The following is a 22,385-nucleotide window of genomic DNA, read 5'->3' as shown; positions in this document are numbered from 1 at the left end:
TCCTCCTCCTCCTTAAACAGCATGTCATCACGCTGAACTGCCAATTTCTAAAAGGCCCAAAATGCTCTGCTTAAAACTTTTAAAAGTTTTATCAGTTTTTAAAGTTTTAAAAGTTAAACTTAAACCAATTTTTGCGGAGGGCTGCCTCCAGGCTCTGTAACAAATTAACCAATAACGAGCTGTATCTTCAAAAAATGTTTGTGGGTTTCACCTGCCCTCACGGTTGAGCAATTTTTCATGGGTACACTTGTACTCTTGGTACACTAATTTTTCAGGCCATTGCCAATACTGTTAGCAAACTAATTTTTCCAGGCTTCGCCTATACTCTTGGTAAACAAATTTTTACAGGTGTTTGCCTATACTCTTGGTACACCAATGTTACAGGGGTTCGCCTATACTATTGCTACAGAAATGTTACAGGGGTTCGCCTATACTTTTGCTACAGAAATGTTACAGGGGTTCGCCTATACTTTTGCTACAGAAATGCTACTGGGTTCTGCCTATACTTTGGCTACAGAAATGTTACAGGGGTTTGCCTATACTTTTGCTACAGAAATGTTACTGGGGTCCGCCTATACTTTTGCTACAGAAATGTTACTGGGGTCCGCCTATACTCTTGCTACAGAAATGTTACTGGGGTCTGCCTATACAGTTTCTACTGGATGGTTTGAGGGGTTCGCCTATACACTTGCTACAGAAATGTTACAGGGGTTCACCTATACTTTTGCTATAGAAATGTTACTGGGGACTGCCTATACTTTGGCTACAAAAATGTTACTGGGGTCTGCCTATACTCCTGCTACAGAAATGTTACAGGGGTCTGCCTATACTTTTGCTACAGAAATGTTACTGGGGTCTGCCTATACAGTTTCTACTAGATGGTTTGAGGGGTTCACCTATACACTTGCTACAGAAATGTTACAGGGGTTCACCTATTCTTTTGCTACAGAAATGTTACTGGGGTCTGCCTATACTTTGGCTACAGAAATGTTACTGGGGTCTGCCTATACTCTTGCTACAGAAATGTTACTGGGGTCCGCCTATACTCCTGCTACAGAAATGTTACAGGGGTCTGCCTATACTTTTGCTACAGAAATGTTACTGGGGTCTGCCTATACAGTTTCTACTGAATGGTTTGAGGGGTTCGCCTATACTCTTGCTACAGAAATGTTACTGGGGTCTGCCTATATTCTTGCTACAAAAATGTTACTGGGGTCTGCCTATATTCTTGCTACAAAAATGTTACTGGGGTCCGCCTATACCTTTTCTACTGAATGGTTTGAGGGGTTTGCCTATACTTTTGCTACAGAAATGCTACTGGGGTCCACCTATACTCCTGCTACAGAGATGTTACTGGGGTCCGCCTATACTCTTGCTACAGAAATAGTACAGGGGTCTGCCTATACTTTGGCTACAGAAATGTTACTGGGGTCCGCCTATACTCTTGCTACAGAAATGTTACTGGGGTCTGCCTATACAGTTTTTACTGAATAGTTTAAGGGGTTCGCCTATACTCTTGCTACAGAAATGTTACAGGGGTTCATCTATACTTTTGCTACAGAAATGTTACTGGTGTCTGCCTATGCTGTGGGTGCACAAAGACTTCCCATTGCAGTGTTTTACCTATCTGGCACAAATACACTGACTGACTTGGGCAGAAATATGGGCGGAGGCCAAGGTCCTTGGCGGGGTGAAACTCTGCCATGTTTGGGTACTCTGATTTCTTCCTGTGTAATACCATCTTTGTGCATCGACAGCATAGGCGAGCCCAAGGAACTCGAAGACTTCCCATTGCGGTGTTGAGCTATCTGACACCTACACAGAATGAATTGTGTGGGGACACATGGATTTCCCATTGCTATGTAACTCGCGGCACCTTGGGTCAAACAAGGTGGAGGCTGGGCCTAAGCCTGACCCTGGGCCCGCTCATGTGCTTCCCACACAGAGTATTGCTGCATTGTGGAGATGTATAGAAGTGCTGGCACCTGAGTCCCCTTTATGCTCACGTTTGCGTCTCCTGACAATTTTGTGACGGAGGTGGCACAGGATTGGAATGATGATCGTACATCAATTTATCATCAATTCTCAACAGCATTGTGGGCTATTTCCCACACTTTCAAAGAGGGTTGCTGCCTGGCCCTGCCAACCCTCTGCAGTGTGTGCCTCCAGTTCCTCCTCATCCAGTACGCACTTATAAATCAACATGAGGGTGGTGTGGCTATGAAGCGAGCGTGTGGCATGAGGGCAGCTGAATGCTGCGCAGGGAAACTTTTGTGTGCGCTGTGGACGTAGGGTCGTGCGGGGGCTTTCGACAGCAATGCCAGCATGTAACCCAGGAGAAGAGGCAGCGGTGTCACCTGTAGGCAGTGATTGTCCTTGCTTGCAGGTAGTGTGGAGCTTAGCTAAGATGTGCCAGCACGTGTGCCTTGCTAATGAGGGTTTGTCCAAAGTAAATTGATAGGGTGGCGACGCCAGACTCTTACCCCCATTTTGGCTTAATAATGGGACCCGGGAGCCTCAGATGCAGCCATGCATGCTGCCTCTGCCCTTCCCTATTCGTTTCTGTGGTGTTTCCATGAATTTCTAATGTTTTCTGGTGTTTGACAAGTCATCACCTATGCGGAGCATCGGTCCCATACAAAAATGCTCGAGTCACCCATTGACTTCAATGGGGTTTGTTACTCAAAATGAGCTCTCGAGCGTTACGAAAAGTTCGACTCGAGCAACAAGCACCCGAGCATTTTGGTGCTCGCTCATCTCTAGTAGTGATACAAAAGTTTAGAAGTTGTTGTGTCTTTAAGGGATTAATGAGCAATACTATCATATCAGGTAATAGTTTACACTGCACTATCCTTATCTAATAGAATAGCTTTGAACTCAAGCTTCACTCTAATCAATAAACAATAGGTTCCTCAACTATGAGTGTACTTACCTCTTGCAATGGAGAATGAGTTAATCATTGAGTTTCTTAATAATCCTCGTGTATGGATATAATTGCCGTCCCTAAAATACTCAACTGTTCTGACCCGCCTACAAGCTTTTAAACATAGTATCTGGCAAAGCAACCTCTGTATTCCCTGGGAATGCACTACGGAGACACACACATACTGTGCATGCAGTATATGCACTCTCATGTTATGGCTTGTCTTACACTACAAGGAGCTGAAGAAATGTTACGTTAGTAACACTCGGATGCCCCCTGCCAGCGCCAAATCCACATACTAGGAGCTACTCTGATATTGCACACAAATACAGAAAAGAGTTGGCATCAGCAAAAGCTGCAAGAATGCGAAGAAGGGTCAAGATGATCACTGTCATGAATGTACGTTCAAAGTTATTAATGAAGATCCTACTGGTTCTCTGTCTACTCACCCTGGTAGGACTACTTTTTACCCATAAGGACCAGTTACTCAATAATCTATCACCAAGATGGATGGGCTATGACAAAAGGTAAGAATGTTTGGGTTTGGGGGGGTAATGTATCCTTATGGCTGGGGTCACAAGTGGTCTTAGTGTTTTTTCAACATCATAGAATACATAGTAACATAACATAGTAACATAGTATTTTAGGCTGAATGAAGACAATGTACATCTAGTTCAGCCTGTTTCCACCCCCGAGTTCATCCAGAGGAAGGCAAAAACCCCAAGGGGCAGAAGCCAATTAGCCCATTTGGGGGAAAATTCCTTTCCAACTCCATAATGGCAATCAGAATAATCCCTGAATCAACCTCTGATAGTTCCTACCTGACTGTAAGACCCGGAACTACAAACACGCTGGTCACCTAATGTCTATATTCTGTAATATCCTCCCACTCAAGAAAAAAGTCTAGTCCCCTCTTAAACTCCTCAATGGATTATGCCATCACCACGTCCTCAGGCAGAGAGTTTCACAGTCTCACTGCTCTTACAGTAAAGAAGCCCCTTCTGTGTTGGTGATGAAACCTGCTTTCTTCTAAACGTAATGGATGCCCTCTTGTTACCGATGCAGTCCTGGGTATAAACAGATCATTGGAGGGATCCTTGTATTGTCCCCTCATGTATTTATACACAGTTATTTGATCGCTCCTTGGTCGCTCTTTTTCCAGGGTGAAAAGTCCTAATTTTGATGCCTCTCTGGGTTTTCCTGTTCTGTCATTCCATTTATTAATTTAGTTGCCCTTCTTTGAACCCCCTCAAGCACTGCTACATTCTTCCTGAGCACCGGTGACCAGAACTGTACGCAGTATTCCATGTGGGGCCTGACAAGTGCCTTATATAGTGGGAGAATAATGTTCTCGTCCCTCGCCCCTATACCTCTTTTAATGCACCCCAAGACTTTATTAGCTTTTGCAGCTGCTGACTGGCATTGGTTACTCCAGTTTAGTCTACAGTCCACTAGTACCCCCAGGTCTTTTTCCATATCATGTTTCCCTAGCAGTACCCCATTTAGTGTATATTAGTGACATCCGTTTCTCCTGCCCATGTGCATAACCTTACATTTATCAACATTGAACTTCATTTGCCATTTTTCTGCCCAAGCCCCCAGCTTATGTAGGTCCTTTTGTAGCTGCACATTGTCCTCCATTGTATTAATTGTCTTATATATGATCTGAATATGGCATTTTTTCTCCATGTGTGACCAAAAAACTTGAAAACACAGGCAGCATCAGTAAATTTTCTGCTGTCTCTTTTTTTTCTTTACACAAGAAATGCCAGGGAAAAAAAAAGATTGTGAGAAGGAAGTCCATAAGACTGTTATGGTATCAAATATGGTGGCGCTATTTTTGATGGTGGGAATCATGTGTTCACTGAGCAATCAAAGAACTATTGCTGATTTCTTGCTCACACATTGAGGCTTTTAGGAAATTACTGTGAAGGGAACATTAACAGACCAAGGAAGAGACGTGTAGTTCCTCTTTTGTTGTGCCAAGATAAATACTTAAGTGTCTTTGTGTTCATGCAATAGTTTTGGGATATTTGTCTTTATCTATGTGTGTTTATGTATGTAAATGTGTACTTACGTCTGTAATATCTCTGTTTGTGTGTCTATGACAGTGTTTCCCAACTCCAGTCCTCAAGGACCCCAACAGGTCATGTTTTCAGGATATCCTATAGTAAGAACACTTGTGGCAATGTCTGAGGCGCTAACAATAATTACATTACCTGGGCAATACTGAGGAAATCTAGAAAACATGACCAGTTGGGGTCCCTGAGGACTGGAGTTTGGGAAATACTGGTCTATGAGTTAGGCCAGTCTCACACGGACCGATCGGATTCCGCATGCAAGAGCCTGCAGCGGAATCCAGCTTCAACCGCGGCCATCGCCCGTGTGGAAATGTTTAAATATGTATTGCAGATGGTTTGGACAGCTCGCCGTTGGACATGTGCTGGGCAGATTTTTTTTCCTGCACCGTTGCTTGGCGATAACGCAGAATCCGTGACCTTTCTGCAATGTCAGTTGGGCTGCGTGTCAGACAGCTTCCATGGACTTCAATGCGAAACAGAGCATGGTGAGATTTTATTTCCTCGAGTGGTAATCACAATTGCTGTTGCTCATGTGAGCGGACATGCGAATGCTCTATTCTTGTTTATGGATGCGGAATGCCGCAGATCGTCCACGTGGGAAATGATCGCAAATTGTGCAATTCAAATCTGGTCGTGTGAGACCGGCCTCAGTGTATAATGTATGTACTTGTGTTTAAAACAAAAAAAATAGAAGTGGAGAGGAGCTGCTACCGTTAAAAACAATTTTTCATACTTTATTGAATAAAAAGCATACAGCTCACAGGTCCACGCTGAACGCATTTCGGCTACAGTAGCCTTTGTCAACAGCTATGAGGTATGGGATACACCTGACATTTATAGACAAAATACAAATTAAAATCAAAGAAGCAATACCTGTGTGTGCTAGCTTGTCAGGAGGAGAAATGGCTGAGGAATGGTATGGAGGGTGTGTTCAGGAGTTAATTGCACCACATGTTGTAACTAGCATGCAGAGATTTGTTACAGAAAGGTTTAAGGCTGCATTCACACGAACGTATATCGGCTCGGTTTTCACGCCGAGCCGATATACGTTGTCCTGATGGAAGAGCCAGGAGCAGGAACTGAGCTCCTGCCCCCTCTCTGCTTCCTCTCCGCCCCTCTGCACTATTTGCAATGAAAGGAGGCGGGGAGGGGGCGGGGCTAAGTCCCGAGAATTAGCCAAAGCCAAAGTGTGCGAAGTTCATGAACTCCTTTGCGAATGGACCTCTGTACAACAGGTTTGGATATTATCAGTACACAAACAGCTGTGTGCTGATTTGCATTGCTGCTAAACTACCTTTAGAGCAAGACAGTCAGCAGCCCTAAGGTTACACAAACAAACTATTAATTTTTTTTTGTAAAGTCCTGCCCCCTCACCCCCCCCCCTCATTCTGGACGTCCTCAACTGCCATGTTATAAATATGGCCCTGATTATAAATTTGTATGTGCATGTCTTTTTAGTGCTTATTATGTGTTTATACATGGTTTCTAACTGTCCCATTTTTGCTGGGACAATTGTGGATTTTGAGAGCTGACTCAACATTCTGGGAGGCATGAGACCTGTCCCAATTTCCCACCACCACTCCGTGCTCCATACTCCTGTATTCAGTGCAGCAACATTAAAAACCTCTAAAGGCATTGTCTGAGTTATTTCTTTTAATCCTATTTCGCATGGCCAAAAATAATAATAATTACACTATACTTGCCTTCCCTGACTCCCTGCATATCCTGCAGTTCTATTCTGGCCACTGGGTCGGTGTTTCCAGGCTGCATGCAGTCAACCTGTATATAAGACATCACAGGCTGCTGTATCCAATCACAGATCTCAATGTTCAAATGCTGAGGTCTGTGATTGGTTGCAGCAGCCTGTGACGACCCATTACAGGCTGAATGCAGCTTATAAACACAAACGTGGCAGCATGAATGTGAATGGAGCAGCAGCACTGGACATGCTAGGAGCTGGGAGAGATGAATATAATGTCCTTCATTGGCCACGGGGAGAAGGAAAAAAAGAACACAAAAACTCTGACAACCTCTTAAATCCCACAAATGGAATGACCTGAATGCTGATCAGTCCCCCAACTCCATATATCATGTTACAGTGTGTCCAGAATTGGGGGAAGGAGCCATGTTATCCTTTGTACAGAGCTCGCTGTCTCAACCATCCTGTATGTGAGATGGTTTTTACTGCTGGTAGATGGAATACTGGAGTGGGGACCAGGGGCAGGGAACGGCACTTTTAGCAAGTGGGGCCACAGAGTGAAGTACTATAAGAAAGTGGAGCCACAGAGGGTGAATTATTACTTTGTGGGGCTACAGAGGGGATACTAATACTCTGAGGGGCGCTGAGAGATTCATTAGGATAACAACAGGATGGGAAGAGGGTGTGCAGATGATTTGTGGTTGGAGCAAGTCTTCATGGAGGTCTGGACCATTAAAAGAACAAAAGCAGATAGCTCTAGTCAGAAAAGACATCATTTGCAGTTACTAGAGGTAACTGCACTGTAATCACTATTACTGTGTATAATTGGTATCTGCCCATTATATGATGACTGCATTCCTTAGAAGTATACTAGAGCAGAGCTGCTGTTTCTCTGCCTGTTATTGCACTACCCCAGAGGGGTGACCCTGGGCACCTGGCTAACGTGAAGAGCTTGGAGGGATAAGTGCTGACATGTCATGGTGGCACTTACCAGGTTCTGGTCCCTGAGGGTTGACACGCAGCCAAGGCCACAGCAGGATTGCAGGCCAGCTTCAACATACCTGGGAATGCCAATAAACGGGATGGGAGGAGCAGTAGTGCTTATCATTTGTGAGGCCACCGATCGCACACACCAGTATTCTACGCAGTGGAGAAATGAACACAGAGACTTGTGTATAGAACCTCGGGTCCCCAGGAATGGTTAGGGCCTAGTATAACCTTGACTTGGAAGAATAAACTTTAACAAAAGGTGATGCAGGTACAATTAGGGAGGATTTACAGGATGAATATGGTTCTACAGTCCACGTTATCTGTGTGTCACTGGTCCTGAATTGGGAGCACTCCAGAGGAGGAAGGAGGGTTGGGGTCATCCCCCCCCCCCCCCCCCCCAGACTCTCTGGCAGACAATTACTTACAGAAAAGGCTCAAACAATAAACACCCCACGCGGCAGGAGAGTGTGTGTGACTTGGTCATGTACCTCTGTGCAGTGATCCTAACTGTGGACAGCAGCACAGGAAAAGCCTGTAGTGTGAACTGTTACCTGTGAAGATTTAGTGTAGATCTCTCTCTCTCTCTCTCTCTCTCTCTCTCTCTCTCTAGGATCTTGGGACTCACTCCATTTACATCCACACTCCAAACACTATGGGATGTTGCTCCTCTTCATCTATCTTCACCCACATGAAAGCTGAAGGTGCTTCCATGAGGCTCTATGTTAGCACTCTCTTGGAATTCATGAAGATGGGCTCCTTTCCCGCTCTCAATCTCTCCCATTTATAACTTCACTTATACCACATGACATGACAAACTGATACATTTACATGCAGGCAATGATTTTAACCTCTCAAGTGCCACAGCTGTGCAACACACAGACTGGATATGACAGGATAAGCTTTGCACAGTGTATCTACATAGGACAAAACATGTATGACATTTATGGATGGGACCAGGATGGTGTTCTGGGACACTACATTATTTATTAAGCTTGTCGAAACCGGATGGAGAAGCGCCCCACCCCGCCTAGAGTGTGCCTGTGGATTCAACACAAGTTACAGGAATATGATGCATACTATGGAGATACAAAAGTATGCAAAATCTATTTAAGAACACAAAAGTATGAGTAAACAACAGAATAGAGATAAATGAGTTCTCCAGCTTTTACCATACATTTATTCAACACTGTCTGGGGTAGCTAAATCCTAATAGCAATACTTGATGCAGGATCTAAGATAAAAGTACTACTTGTTCTTTTTATACGGCCAACTATTGGAAAACGAATGTAGTGATAAGTGATCGGGACATGTAAAAAACCCTGTATGTAGTGGAGAAGAAGACCCTCAGCAGAACAAAACATTTCGAGAAACTAATGTCTTCATCTTGTTTCCTTTCCATTTAATACATTTTGTTAGGGAGTGACAGAGGTAATGTCATAATATGAGAAGACAAATGAATGAAAGCTGGAGCTCACAGACTCATGCAACTTTTGGAAGGAACTTGTTCTACTGGCAGCACACAGTATTTCTTGAGAAGCGAGTTCTAGTTTTGCAGTAATCTATTCAGTTATATGTTAGTGATGCGATAGTTCCCTGTGACAGAAAGTACTGCGTCGTGATCTGAGGAGGGACAGTACGGAAGTTTCCAAGGCAAGGATTCTTTCCATCTTTGAGAATAAAACCTTGTCATATTGGAACAATCTCCCTTCCACTTTATTCATGATGTAAACAAGCATTGCATTTTCATCAGGTTAAAAATACCAGTATACGACATACAGGAGGGAATATATGTGGAGAATCAGCCAAGTCAATAATGATTGACTAATAATAATCTCGTGATTTTTGACGGGTTACTATATTGTCTTGACCTCTTCATTTAGTGTTTTCTTGTATTTTCATCCTACTATAATCTGTCTATCACCTCAGATTATCGACTTAACTTTAGTACCTTGTTATATATAGACAGGAGTGCTTGTTACATACAGTTGTTATCAAAATTATTCAACCCTCATTGCAAATTAGGTTTATTGGTCAAATTTACATACTGCTTGCAGAAACAAAATAATAATTTTGGAGTTTTACCTTAAGGCCCCCTGTCCACGGCTGAGGTGGAAAATCGCTAGCGATATTCCACCACAGGGGAGGAGGGAGGAACACTGACAGGTCCCCGAGATGAGCCTATCTAATAGACCAGACCAGAGACTGAAGCTGCAAGTGCAGGATTCACTAAATCATCCCAGACAGATATTTGTCAAGCCTTTGTTTGAACACTTCAATTGAAGGAGAACTCCCCACCTCCCGTGTTCCACTCATTGATCACCCTCACTGTCTAATATCTAATTTGTGTCTCCTCCCTTTCAGTTTCATCCCAATTCTTCTAGTCTTTCCTTGTACAGATGAGAATAGGGCTGATCCCTCTGCACTGTGACAGCCCTTCAGATATTTGTAGACCGCTATTAAGTCTCCTCTCAGCCTTCTTTTTTGCAAGCTAAACATTCACAGATCCTTTAACTGTTCCTCATAGGACATGATTTGCAGACCGCTCACCATCTCGGTAACTCTTCTCTGAATTGGCTCCAGTTTGTCTCTGTCTTTTTTAAAGTGGGGGGCCCAGAACCAGACACAGTATTCCAGATGAGGTCTGACTAAGTTAGAGTAGAGGGGGATAATTACCTCACGTGGTCTAGACTCTATGCTTCTCCTAATACATCTGAGAATTGTGTTTGCCTTTTCGGCTGCTGCATCACATTGCTGACTCATGTTCAGTCTATAATCTATTAGTATACCCAAGTCTTTTTCACATGCTGCTTAGCCCAATTCCTCCCATTCTGTATGTGCTTTTTTTCATTTTTCTTGCCCAGATGTAGGACTTTGCATTTCTCCTTGTTAAATACCATCCTATTAGTCGCCACCCACTGTTCAAGCTTTTCTAGATCTTTTTGAATATCCTCCCTCTCTTCCCTAGTCTAGTGTTAGTTATCCCTCCTCGCTTTGTATCGTCAGCAAATTTCATCAGTTTCCCATCAATTCCCTCTTCCTTATCAATTATAAAAACGTTGAACAACACTGGCTAGGACAGAGCCTTCTGGTACCCCACTTGATACATTCTTCCATTTAGATGTGCAGCCATTTATGACTACACTTTGAGTACGATCACTCAGCTAGTTGTGAATTCACCTAACAGTTTCCTTGTTAATCCCATATTTGGTCATTTTTTCAATAAGTATGGTATGAGATACTTTGTCAAATGCTTTACTGACGTCTAAATATGCATCACAGAAGGGGAAATAAAAAATTAAAAACAATCACAGAAAATGACCGTTACTTACTGAGTGAGGAGTGCATATAGATGCATCCTCCTCTCACCATGCAGGTAGCTGACTACCAAATGGAGGAGCGAATAACACCTGTGCAGAACACCATTAAGACAACCACTCACACTGCCTCTTGATAATGAGGGGGGTGGCTGCTTGGTGTATACTCCCACACATAGGTGGATACAGGGTGCCAGACCATTCTGATATATGTAGTTCACCATGCAGACCAGCAACCTATTAATGACGCCATGATAATTTGGCGGGTTGCCCTGCATTTCCAACAGTGAACGATATTGGTACTGCCACCCTGGGCTCCCCCTGGAGTCTTAAAGCCACGCTGCATGTGAATGATAGATAATAAATGCAAGGCATTGGTTGGATGTTGGCCAAGATACATGAGCCCACTAACCACTTCACGGTTCCTTGTGTTGTAGTGGGTCCCTACACTAATATAAATGCATCAAAGAAGGGGAAATAAAAAAATTAAAAACAATCACAGAAAATGGCCGTTACTTACTGAGTGAGGAGTGCATATAGATGCATCCTCTCACCACTCCCAGATTCTGTCAGAGAAGGAAATTAGATTAGCCTGGCATAACTTGTTTGTTACAAACCCATGCTGGCTCTGGTTAATTACTCCATTTTTATCCAAGTACTTGCATACATGCTGTTTAACCCCTTAAGGGCATGGCCTATTTTGGGCTTAAGGACGCAACAATTTTTGGCGGATTTTCTTCTCCATTTTCAAAAGTAATAACTTTTTTATTTTTCCGTCGATGCGGTCAAATAAGGGCTTGTTTTTTGCGTGGCGAACTGTAGTTTTTATCGGTGCCACTTTTGGGTACATAGACTATAAGGTAAAACTTTTATTGTTTTATTAACTTCTATTTTTTTTATGATAGTAGGGAGAGAAAACGCATCAATTCCGCCATAGATTTTTTTACAGCGTTAATCATGCAGCATAAATTACACAATCTATTTTTTCTGCAGGTGAGTACAATTACAGCGATACCAAAATTCTTATATTTTTTAGGTTTTTCCACTTTTCTGCAATAAAAACCCTTTTTTTGGAAATCTTTTTTTTTCTAAATTGCTGCATTCAAAGTTGTGTAACTTTAACTTTTTTATGTACGGAGCTCTATGAGGGCTTATTTTTTGTGAGACGAGCTGCAATTTTTACTGGTACCATTGTGGGGTACATACGGCTTTTTTGATCACTTTTATTGCGTTTTTAGGGAGGCAAAATACTAAAAATTAGCATTTTGCCTCAGTTTTTTAGCATTTTTTTAAACGATTTTTTCCGTGCACATTCAAGAGCATGTGCAACCTACTGTATGCGTCGTTATGGATGCGACAATACCAAATATGTGGGGGTTTAATTTTTTTTTACTTTTTTTATGCTAATATGAGAAAAAGCATAAAAAAGTGTTTTTTAACTTTTTTAAAAATTTTTCTTTTTTATTCATTTTAACTATCTTTTTTTTACACAAGTGTCTGGTGTCCTGTTACCATGGCAACAGGCCGAGTTTTCTGCAATTATAGCACGAGAGCCCAGCAACTTCACAGAGGGAGCGCGCTCCCTCTGTGAACCCACCCCATGCCGCGATCTACATAGATCGCGGCAGGGAAGGGGTTAACAGTGGGGGCGCATCTCCAATGCACCCCTGCTGTTGCAGCGGGAGGCCAGCTATGACTGACCGCCGACTCCCGCTGCGGGATAGCGCGAGATCACTTATGATCTCGCGCTATCCCCAGGAGGTAAGTTTAGGCCCTGTTGCAGGAAGTACCCCGCTGCCAGGATGTAAACTTACTCCCTGGAGCGGGTAGGGGTTAATAATTTGTTCAAAGATCTTTCCCGGTATAGAAGTCAGGCTCACAGGCCTGTAGTTTCTTGGATCCACCTTCTTCTCTTTTTTGAAGATAGGGACAACATTTGCCTTTTTCCAATCTTCTGGGACTTCTCCTGTACTCCAGGAATTTTCAAAGATTATGAAAAGTGGTTCAGAATTACTTCTGCTACATCCTAGGATGCAAATTATCTGGACCTTGAGACTCGAATTCATTTAAGTTAGCTAAGTGTTCCCTCACCATCTATCTGCTTACAGATAGCCTGCATTCTTTTATTCTCCCAATAGTAGAGGGAAGATCAGTTGATGTTCCATCTACTTTCTGAGAGAAAACAGATACAAAATAGGAATTTAATAGTTTGGTCTTCTCAAGATCATTCTTAACCAATTCACATTTTTCCTTTTGTAAGCATTTAATAGAGTCTTTGACGTTTCTTTTTCTTTTCACATATCCCCCAAATTCTTTCTTATTGCTTTTGGCCTCTGTTGCAAGCCTCAATTCATTATTAGCTTTAACTTTTCTGACATCTCTTCCATCATCTATTTATACCCAGGACTATGACTGTAACAAGAGAGCGCCCTCTACGTCTAGATTAAAGAAGGTTTCTTTAAATTAGGAAAATTGTTTTTTGTTGCCTTCCTCTGGATAAATATTGGGGGGTAATTGGCTGAATTGGATGGACGTGTCTTTTTTCAGCCTAACATAGTATGTCATTATAACTACGGACAATATATAATTGTATGTAACAAGGTTAGTGCCATATGAAGGCAGCAATTGGGACCACACACGCATTTAAAAGAGCAAGGTTTCCAGTAGCACAGAGTACTGTATTTTAGGAGCCTAGATTATATTTTATTTGGTGAATTCCATGAATGTTTAGTAGGACTCCACATACAGATGTAGGAGGGAACGTTGCAGCAGAACTGCCTGAAGATACAGAAAAGTCATAATACAGTTGTACTTCATCAACCAAGTCCCTTGTTTGTTGTATCAATGGTTCTACTGTAGCTCCAGGTCTTGGGATTTCCTTCCCCACACATCTTACTAGTGTGCAATGTCTTCCAGGTGCAGCACAGATTCCCACAATGACATAAGTGTAGCCATAGCCTCAGATGACAAAGGAAACATTCACTTTTATGATATACAACAGGAATGTTGCATCCATGATGCTTCCATATACTTATCAGTTATCCCTTATCTTAATCAACAGCTACAACATCTGAACATTACTCTTGTGTAGTTGCACTGACTGATGAAAGAACAAGGTAGTCTGAAATCCACTTAAATGTGTTGTTCGGGGGGGGGGGGGGGCGAGTACGCATGGAACCTAAGCTCCGCAGCGACCTCACCATCCTGAGCTTATCCTGACTGCCTACACTCACAGAGGGGACGCAGATTACACTCATCCGGCGGTGATTATCTCCGGTCGCGCTGAGGGAGCCCCAGCGAGACATTCACAGCGGTATCTGCTGGCTTCAGTGTGGGTCCTGTTCCCGCCAACTCCTTCGGCCGCCATTTCCGGACAAGGAGGAAGGGAGAGAGGAGAGACCCACGAGCCGCCCGCTCAGAGACCCACGAGCCGCCCGCTCAGAGACCCACGAGCCACCCACACAGAGACCAGCATCGCCGCTGCCCCCACAAGACCTGGGGAGAAGAGAGATCCTCGCAGAGAGGGAGCGGTGAGTGACAGAGCTCTTCAGACTGCGCCCCGACTATGTGGACGACCTCGCTGTGCCGGATGACATGGAGGAGATGTGCAGGGGAGGAAAGGTCAGTGCTGGAGCTCTCCTGGTCGGCGCAGCACCGCTGATTCGGCGCTCCTGTTCGGGTGCTCCGGAGCTCTTCTGGGACACTGGTGTGGAGCAGAGAGGCTATCCTGGGGAGGACTGCTTGGGGAGACCTTGCTGGCTGGCGCCATGCTCCAGGCCGGAGTCCCCCGCCTTCACTCCATTCAGTGCATCAGAGGGACATGTGTGGACCCCCCCCCCCCCCGCCTCAGGAACTGTATAAGAGGCAAAGCACAGCTGCTTCACACCGTTTCCCCATTTCTACAGCCCCAGCTAGTTACGTGGGCCACATACTGCAGCCACTTTGAAGCGGCCACAGCTTGGGAGCCGTGCTGTAGGGGAGACTGAGTGTAACCCCTCTCATTTGTGGAACCCCCCCCCCCCCTTGCAATTAGCGGGACAAAGGCCATCTGCCCGGCTGGCAGACCACCAGAGAGATGCACGAATGCCTGCAGCCCCAAAACCTCAATATCTGGCGTGCCATTAGCTAAACATCAGGAGCTCCTGTCTGCGCACTTGCTTGCGCTAGCTGAAGTGTTAGCCTGAACTACTAACCCTTCACATCCTGGGACTCCCTCCCATCCCAGAACCTAAATAATCTTATGTGGACATTGAAGGGGGGTCCCCCACATCTGAATTCACTACACTATATGACGACTAATCCCTGGACTGGTATATCGCTAGACTGAGCTATTGACCCTTTGCTTTTCAAGCCTTCTACGTGCTCCAGCCCCAGATACACTATCAAGCGGAAACTAGGGGGTGCCCTCCACATCTGCAGCCACCGGATGATAGCCCTCAAGGTGTGACTAAACTCCTGATAAAACATTACAGACATATCGCCGGGCGGAGTGCCGCCTTGCTCATAGGCGGCGGCGGAAATGCTGATGCTAAGTACAGACCCGCTCCTTGGAGATTGAACACGAGACTGTATATTACCACACCTTTGCAACCCCGGCTGCGGTTGTACTATCAAGCGGTAACTTGGGACTGCCTCCCTCATCCATGACTACCCTGCTGCCGGCACTGAACGCCACCTAGCCTTCTGATTAAACCATTGGGCAGCCATTCCCCAGCAATTCGGGTCTTCCTCGCATCCCGATCTTTAATATATCACCAAGCAGAGGACAGAGGTGGACCCCCTCACAGGTGACGACCTCGCCACAATCACAAGACAGCTCTCACTCACCTGACTGCAAAAGTGTTGGACTGAGCTATTAACCCCTTGAAATTTTGGATTCCCCACTCCAATACCGAACAGATTTCATTTTCTCTGTCTTCCGCCTGTGCACGGACTTTCTGCTGAATCTCTAAAGCATAAGGACCGCCAACATACCATCACCGTCTTCCTCTTGTAGGTGGGGCGGCCGCAAGTCCTCCAAGAAGAATCGTCATACTCCCCCTCCAATAGCGGAACGTCTCAAGGCCTTTGTGCTAGAGCTGGCAGCTGGCACTTCGCGCCAAACTCCCAGCCCGGACAAAGACTCTGCTAAAGTGCCTGAGCCAGCCATGCCTCGGCTGAGGAGCAGGAACCTACACTGCGGCAAGTCACAGCCCAACTTCTAGAGGCCGTACATTCTAGCACTACTGCAATGACAGGAAAGATTGAGGAGGTCAAAATAGATGTAGGATTACTAAGGCAAGATATGCACAACCTCAGGGGTCGGGTCAGAGAGGTGGAAACACGAATATCCCAACTGGAGGACGCGGCAGATCCCGTACCGGGCAAGCTCGCAGAACTGGACAAGGCAGCAAATGCTTGGGCCCAATGCGCAGATGACTTGGAGAATAGGCTGCATAGAAACAATTTCTGGATCCTGGGCTTGCCGGAATGCACTGAGGGTCAAGATCCCTGCTCGTTAATGGAATCATGGCTGAAGGAGCTCCTGCCAGATGCCAACTTCTCCACAGCCTTCGCTATCAAGCGAGCCCATAGGATCCCGGCCCGCCCCCCAACCCCAGGTGCACCTCTGAGACCAATGCTAGCAAGATTCCTCAGCAGTAAAGACAGAGACATCGCTCTTCAAGCGGCTAGATGCAAGCAGATTCTCCAGTACCAGAACACTAACATTTCTATTTTCCCGGACTTCTCCGCTACCTTTCAGAAAACCAGAGCGACCTTTGTGGCTGTCAAACGTCGACTGAGAGAGGCATCCATACCATACTCCATGGTGTACCCAGCCCGGCTGTGCGTGGTCCACAGCGAGCACACCTCCTTCTTTTCTACTCCGGAGGAGGTCGAGGACTGGCTCAACCGCATGCTGAGATCACCCAGACGCCAGTAAACTCTCGGCGAGTATACCCGATGAGATAACTTGTCAGGACAGTGTTGATTACTAGTTCGAGCTCCATGTGGGGGAGAACTATGTTGCTTGACTGGCTATGATAACCTCTATTTGCTTATTCCTCCCCTTCTGTGTTTCGCACCCCTTCCCACCCTGCCTCCCCCACCTTCCCCTCATGCCTCCTATTCGCTCTGCTTGTTGATAGTCTGGAGAAGGGCAGGATTAGTTACATAACGTTTGTAATACTCTAGTTATCCTGAGTACAAATATGCGACCCCCCTGTTGGGCAGTCAAAAAATAAGTACCTGTGCTGATGGGGTCCTTGAGCTCATGGAACAGACTTGATCTGTTTGACTGTGCCCATATTAGTTATCGGACTTTAGGTGCACAGTCTCCCCCGTTACCACAAGTAAGCTTATGTTCAAGTTAATGGTCACCAAGTTGTTTTTACTTAAGCAAGCCTTCGATATTAGTAATTCAAATTCAATTACATGGAGATACTTTCACAGCATATTGTTTAGAACTAACATAAGACATAATTAAAAGGCATAGTACTGGATTGAGAAACAAAGAAATCTGACGAGAAGCGACACGTAGGGCGTACTCACCTCGAAATGGGAAATTCTCCTATCTATTAATATTATTCTCCAGCTCAATGACTAATATCACTATACTCTCCTGAAAAGTACGGGGGATGGGAACCCCTGGGGAAGCGGTCTATGATTTTTTCCTATATTAGGGGCCTTAACCTGCATATAATATGTCTCCAAGAGACACATTTGATCTCGGAAAAAAATAGACTATTGCAGAAGGCATGGTTCCAATGAGCCCTGCACTCCACTCATACATCCTATTCCAGAGGCGTATCAATTCTGATCCATAAAAAGACTTAGATGGGAGCCGGGTCATACTGTCAGGGACCCAGAGGGCAGATTCGTCTTTATACAAGCGTGGATAGAATCTCTTCCTTACGTACTCATAGGAATTTATCTCCCTCCGATGGCCAAGATTGCAATTCTCCACCAGGCGGCTCAATTCGCTACTCAATATCCCAATGCTTCTATCCTATGTACGAGAGACCTAAATATGGTACTAGACCCTCAACTTGACAGGTTTGGTGCATCGCGTGCTCCCGTGGCCCAGCCTCCCCCCACCCCCCTTGCCCTATTTGTGCAGGAAGTGGGTTGGAGCGATGCTTGGAGGGATGGGCACCCGTTAGCGCAAGAGTTCTCGTGCCATTCTGCCAACAGGAACGCACTTTCCCGAATAGATTACTGTCTCGGGAACACCAGACTCTGCGCAGCTATAACCCACATTGAACACCTCCCTAAGGGCGTATCGGATCACTCCCCCATACGCGTTGATATCACTACTCCGGACGCACGAGCCCACAGGCATAACTGGCGTGTGCATTCATTCTGGTTAAGCTTGTTTGGCCCTAATGACAGGATCCCCGATCAGCTCACTTGCTTTCTAGAGGTAAACCAACTGGATGTTGACCCAGCGGTGATATGGGAGACAATGAAGACCTTTTTATGGGGCGCCTTAAAATCCACTATCTCATATATTAAAAGGGACTCGTCCCGAATCGAGCAAGAGATGGCATTCCAGTATACGCGACTAGAGGTAGCTTACGTGGTGGACCCATCTGATGAGCACAGGGAACAGTGGCTGGGCAGGGGAGACAATATCTAATACTCCTGCAAGAAAAAGCCTGGAGAGCATCCTTTTTTGCAGAGCTGCGATTCTACGAACTGGGCAATCAATCCAGTAGCCCATTAGCACACTTAGTGCACCAAAAATCAGCATCTCCGTCAATACTCCGTATCAGATCCGAATCCGGAGAGATCCTACATGAAAAGAAGCTGATAGGGGAGAGATTCCAACATTATTACAATAAACTATATGCTACTGGATTCCAGGCCACCCAGGCCAACAAGAAGTCGTGGACTACCTTTCGGATATCAATTTCCTGGTGCTTACCCCAGACCAACAGACCTCGCTAGACACCGCATTCACAATAACGGAACTGACAGAGTCCCTTGCAGAAATGTCCAGTGGTAAGGCCCCGGGCCCCGATGGCCTACCGATCAAGATATATCTAAAATACCAAGAGATTCTCCTTCCTAAACTACTAAAAGCATATAACGCGGCTTATGATAGTGGATCACTGCCCCCTTCCTTTTACAAGGCTACAATTATACTTATCCTTAAGCCAGGAAAAGAAGCTTTAGATTGTGGATCATATAGGCCCATCTCTCTCTTAAACTCAGATTATAAACTCCTAACCAAAATGTTAGTCAGACGACTTAACACCATAATCTTAGATTTAATACACCCCGACCAAACCGGATTTATGCCCGGGAAATCTACGAGAGAAAATCCAAGTAGTAACGCAGATCGGCTCAACTGAGGGGAAGGATTGGGCACTGACCTCCCTAGATGCTACCAAAGCTTTCGACTTTATTGAGTGGCCCTTCCTGTTTCAGGTCTTGGAGAGATTCGGATTTGGAGACTGGCCGCCGTCTCAGTCAACGGTACCTGCTCCACATACTTCCCTTTACACAGGAGCATGAGACAGGGGTGCCCCCTCTCCCCACTCTTTTTCACCCTAGATGTTGAGCCGCTGGCTCTCATGCTTCGAGCGAGCCCGACGGACAATGGGATTATGGTGGGAGATAGAGAAGACTGCGTGGCATTATATGCCGACGACCTCATGCTTTTTATGTCTGACCCGGTGGTCTCCCTGCCTCGAGCCATGGACATCATTAACAAATTTGGGTCGTACTCAGGTTTACATAATAACTGGGCGAAATCAGCTCTAATGCCAGTGTCTGCGCAGAGCACCCTGAAATATATGGATCTTTTCTGCGGTCTTCAAATCACCAATGATTTCAAATATTTAGGTATCCAGATCACCAACTACGTAGGCCGAGCACTGGACCTGAATGTATTCCCCCTGGTGGATTTGTTTAGGTCCACGTTTCGTGTTTGGGGATCCCTACATTATCAGTGGCAGCCCGTATCAACCTAATTAAAATAATTGTTCTACCCAAATGCCTCTACGTCCTACAAAATGTCCCAGCGCCTGTTCCAGGAAGGTTTTTTCGGAACATGGATTCCCCCATGTCCTCTTTTATATGGGGAAACTCCCGCCCGAAACTCAAAATCTCCACCCTCCAGAGACCCAAGAGAGCTGCCGGGTCGGCACTCACAGACCTGTGTCTATACTACATAGCCAGTCAACTGATACACTTGAAATGCTGGCTGGGAGATAGCCCACTACCTAATTCTGAAGCCCACTTGGCGCATGTACTTAACACGCGGAGTCTTTGGCTGGTGCTGAGTTCTCTGCTGCAGTGACAGGAAGGATGCTACCCATACACAGACTGGCGATACAGGTTTGGCGCCAGGCTAAGGTGGTGGGCGGATTCTCTGACATAGTCACGGATGTGCCGTTGTGGGGGAAACCTGAGCTGCGGGGGCTATGGCCACTAGCTGACTTTGCGATGTGGGGACAACATGGTATATAATGTGACTGGGCGACCTTCACAACTCCAATGTACTGCTATCTTTCGAGCAACTGCAAAACCAGTACCAAATACCTCGATTGCATTTCTATAAGTACCTCCAATTTAGGCACGCGCTGCAGACGCAATTTCCACCCGTGAGCAGTAACATATCCCACTACCCCCTAATAGGAATTCTGCTGCCCCAGGGGCCCCAGGGTCTTATTTCGACAATTTATTCCCACCTAATAACATCAACGACCACCTGGGAGATTCCCCCTTTCTTGACCAAATGGAGATCCCTGATCCCAGCACTAACTGATGTCACGTTTCAAGACTTATTAGAATCGCCTTTATTTGTCTTCCCCTCAGTAAATAACAGAATGATCCGGTTATACATAGTACATCAGTGCTACCTCACCCCGGCGAGGCTGCAAAGAATGCGCAGGAACCCATCTCCGCACTGTATCAGATGCACATGTACTGTCGCTGATTTCTGGCATATGATCTGGGACTGTCCGTTGATTTGGTCGTACTGGGGTGAGGTCACAAGACTGCTGTCTGACATCCTCAGCATCCCAGTCCCCGTGGTCCCAGAGGTCTGCCTTTTCGGTAACCTTGATGAAGAGCAATGGGAACACCATGACAGAATCTTTCTACGAGAGGTCCTGTTCCTGGCTAGGAAGGTAGTTGCATTGAGATGGATGGACCAGAGGGGCCCTTCCCTGGCGCTGTGGAGAGAACTCACCAATGCAACTATTCCCCTCAACAACCTGGTTTATAAGGCACGCAAATGGCCAGATAAATTTCAGAAAGTATGGGGCTGATGGTGTGACTCCTCGCTTACTCTATTCCCTCCCCGATTGCTTTCCTCTGCCATATCAACTCTGCGAAGGGGATATCAGTAATTAGAGGAAGCTGGGGACGGATTTGGGAACTGAGAATCATTCTGTGAGGAGGGCCTGTGGTGAGCTGCGGATCGGTACCCGGGTGGTTTCACTTCTGTCAAGCCATGTCCCTTCCATATGTGTCTCCCTTTCTTTTCTTTTTTCTTCTCCTTCTCGTTTTCTTCCCCTTTTTTCCTTCTTTTCTCTTTCCTCTGGGTTGTGCAGGAGTCACTATATGCTGTGATAAGTTGTTTCTTGATTTGTTTTACTTATTATATTTCCACTACTGATATGTGATTCTAAAATGTTATCGATTTGGCATGTTTACTTTTCAATACACGATTTAAAAAACGATTTTAAAAAAATGTGGTGTTCATTTCTGACATTTTTTTTTTAAACATTCGGTTTTTATTGACAACTTTTTTGTTAGTTCATATAATGACCCCCAGTCATCAGTTGTAATCTGTAGTTGGCCTGGCTGTATGTGTTCATTTCTACTGCAGCACCACTTCTGGTGAAAAGAAGCATAACAAAGTGCCCATTAAAAATCCATGGACAGTCCAAATAATACATAGACATCCTGGGTCCTCTAGAGCGAGAGACACTCTCTGGAGCCCCTCTCTGCATTGGCCTTGGAAAGGATTGTCTCATGAACACAAGCACTGTCCATGCATCCTATTTAGACATATGGATGTCATAAAAGGGGTTCTGTATATTAAGAAGTCGTCTCAGAAGGACATGAATATTAAGGTAACCAGACAGCCCCGCCTTGGGATCCTGTGTCCCACTTTCCCCAGGGGTCAACCATGAAGCTAATCCCCGGCTGATAATCACACAGCTGATGGCATCCGGGATCTTCTTCCACTTCTACCCTGACCTCTCCTCCTTGGTTCCGCAGGAGGAGAGGAGAAGGGAGGAGGCGCTACAGTGGGCACACAGTAGCGGCGCTCTGAAGACCAGGAGGAGGTAAGTATTTGGGTTTCAGGTGGGAATCCCCATTTGAAGAGATAAAGTCTCTACCAGCCAATCAAATAGAACCAAGTCAGTATTAGCAAAGTT

The 22,385-nt window shown here is 45.4% G+C and overlaps 1 protein-coding gene across 2 annotated transcripts in view; it reads left to right on the top strand.

Moving 5' to 3' along the window:
- Positions 1-3,071: 3,071 nt before the first annotated feature.
- Positions 3,072-22,385, top strand: part of LOC136588055 (alpha-N-acetylgalactosaminide alpha-2,6-sialyltransferase 2-like) — a 62,445-nt gene continuing 43,131 nt past the window's right edge. For both annotated transcript variants that reach the window (XM_066586953.1, XM_066586952.1), the window contains exon 1: positions 3,072-3,450. In XM_066586953.1, coding sequence (XP_066443050.1) covers positions 3,287-3,450 — 164 coding nt within the window. In that variant the 5' untranslated portion in view covers positions 3,072-3,286. The remainder of the gene's footprint in view (positions 3,451-22,385) is intronic.

Source organism: Eleutherodactylus coqui, chromosome 13 (assembly GCF_035609145.1).
Source record: "Eleutherodactylus coqui strain aEleCoq1 chromosome 13, aEleCoq1.hap1, whole genome shotgun sequence".
Classification (NCBI taxonomy): domain Eukaryota; kingdom Metazoa; phylum Chordata; class Amphibia; order Anura; family Eleutherodactylidae; genus Eleutherodactylus; species Eleutherodactylus coqui.
Note: the sequence above shows the minus strand (reverse complement) of the source record. Positions and strands in the feature narration are given on the sequence as shown.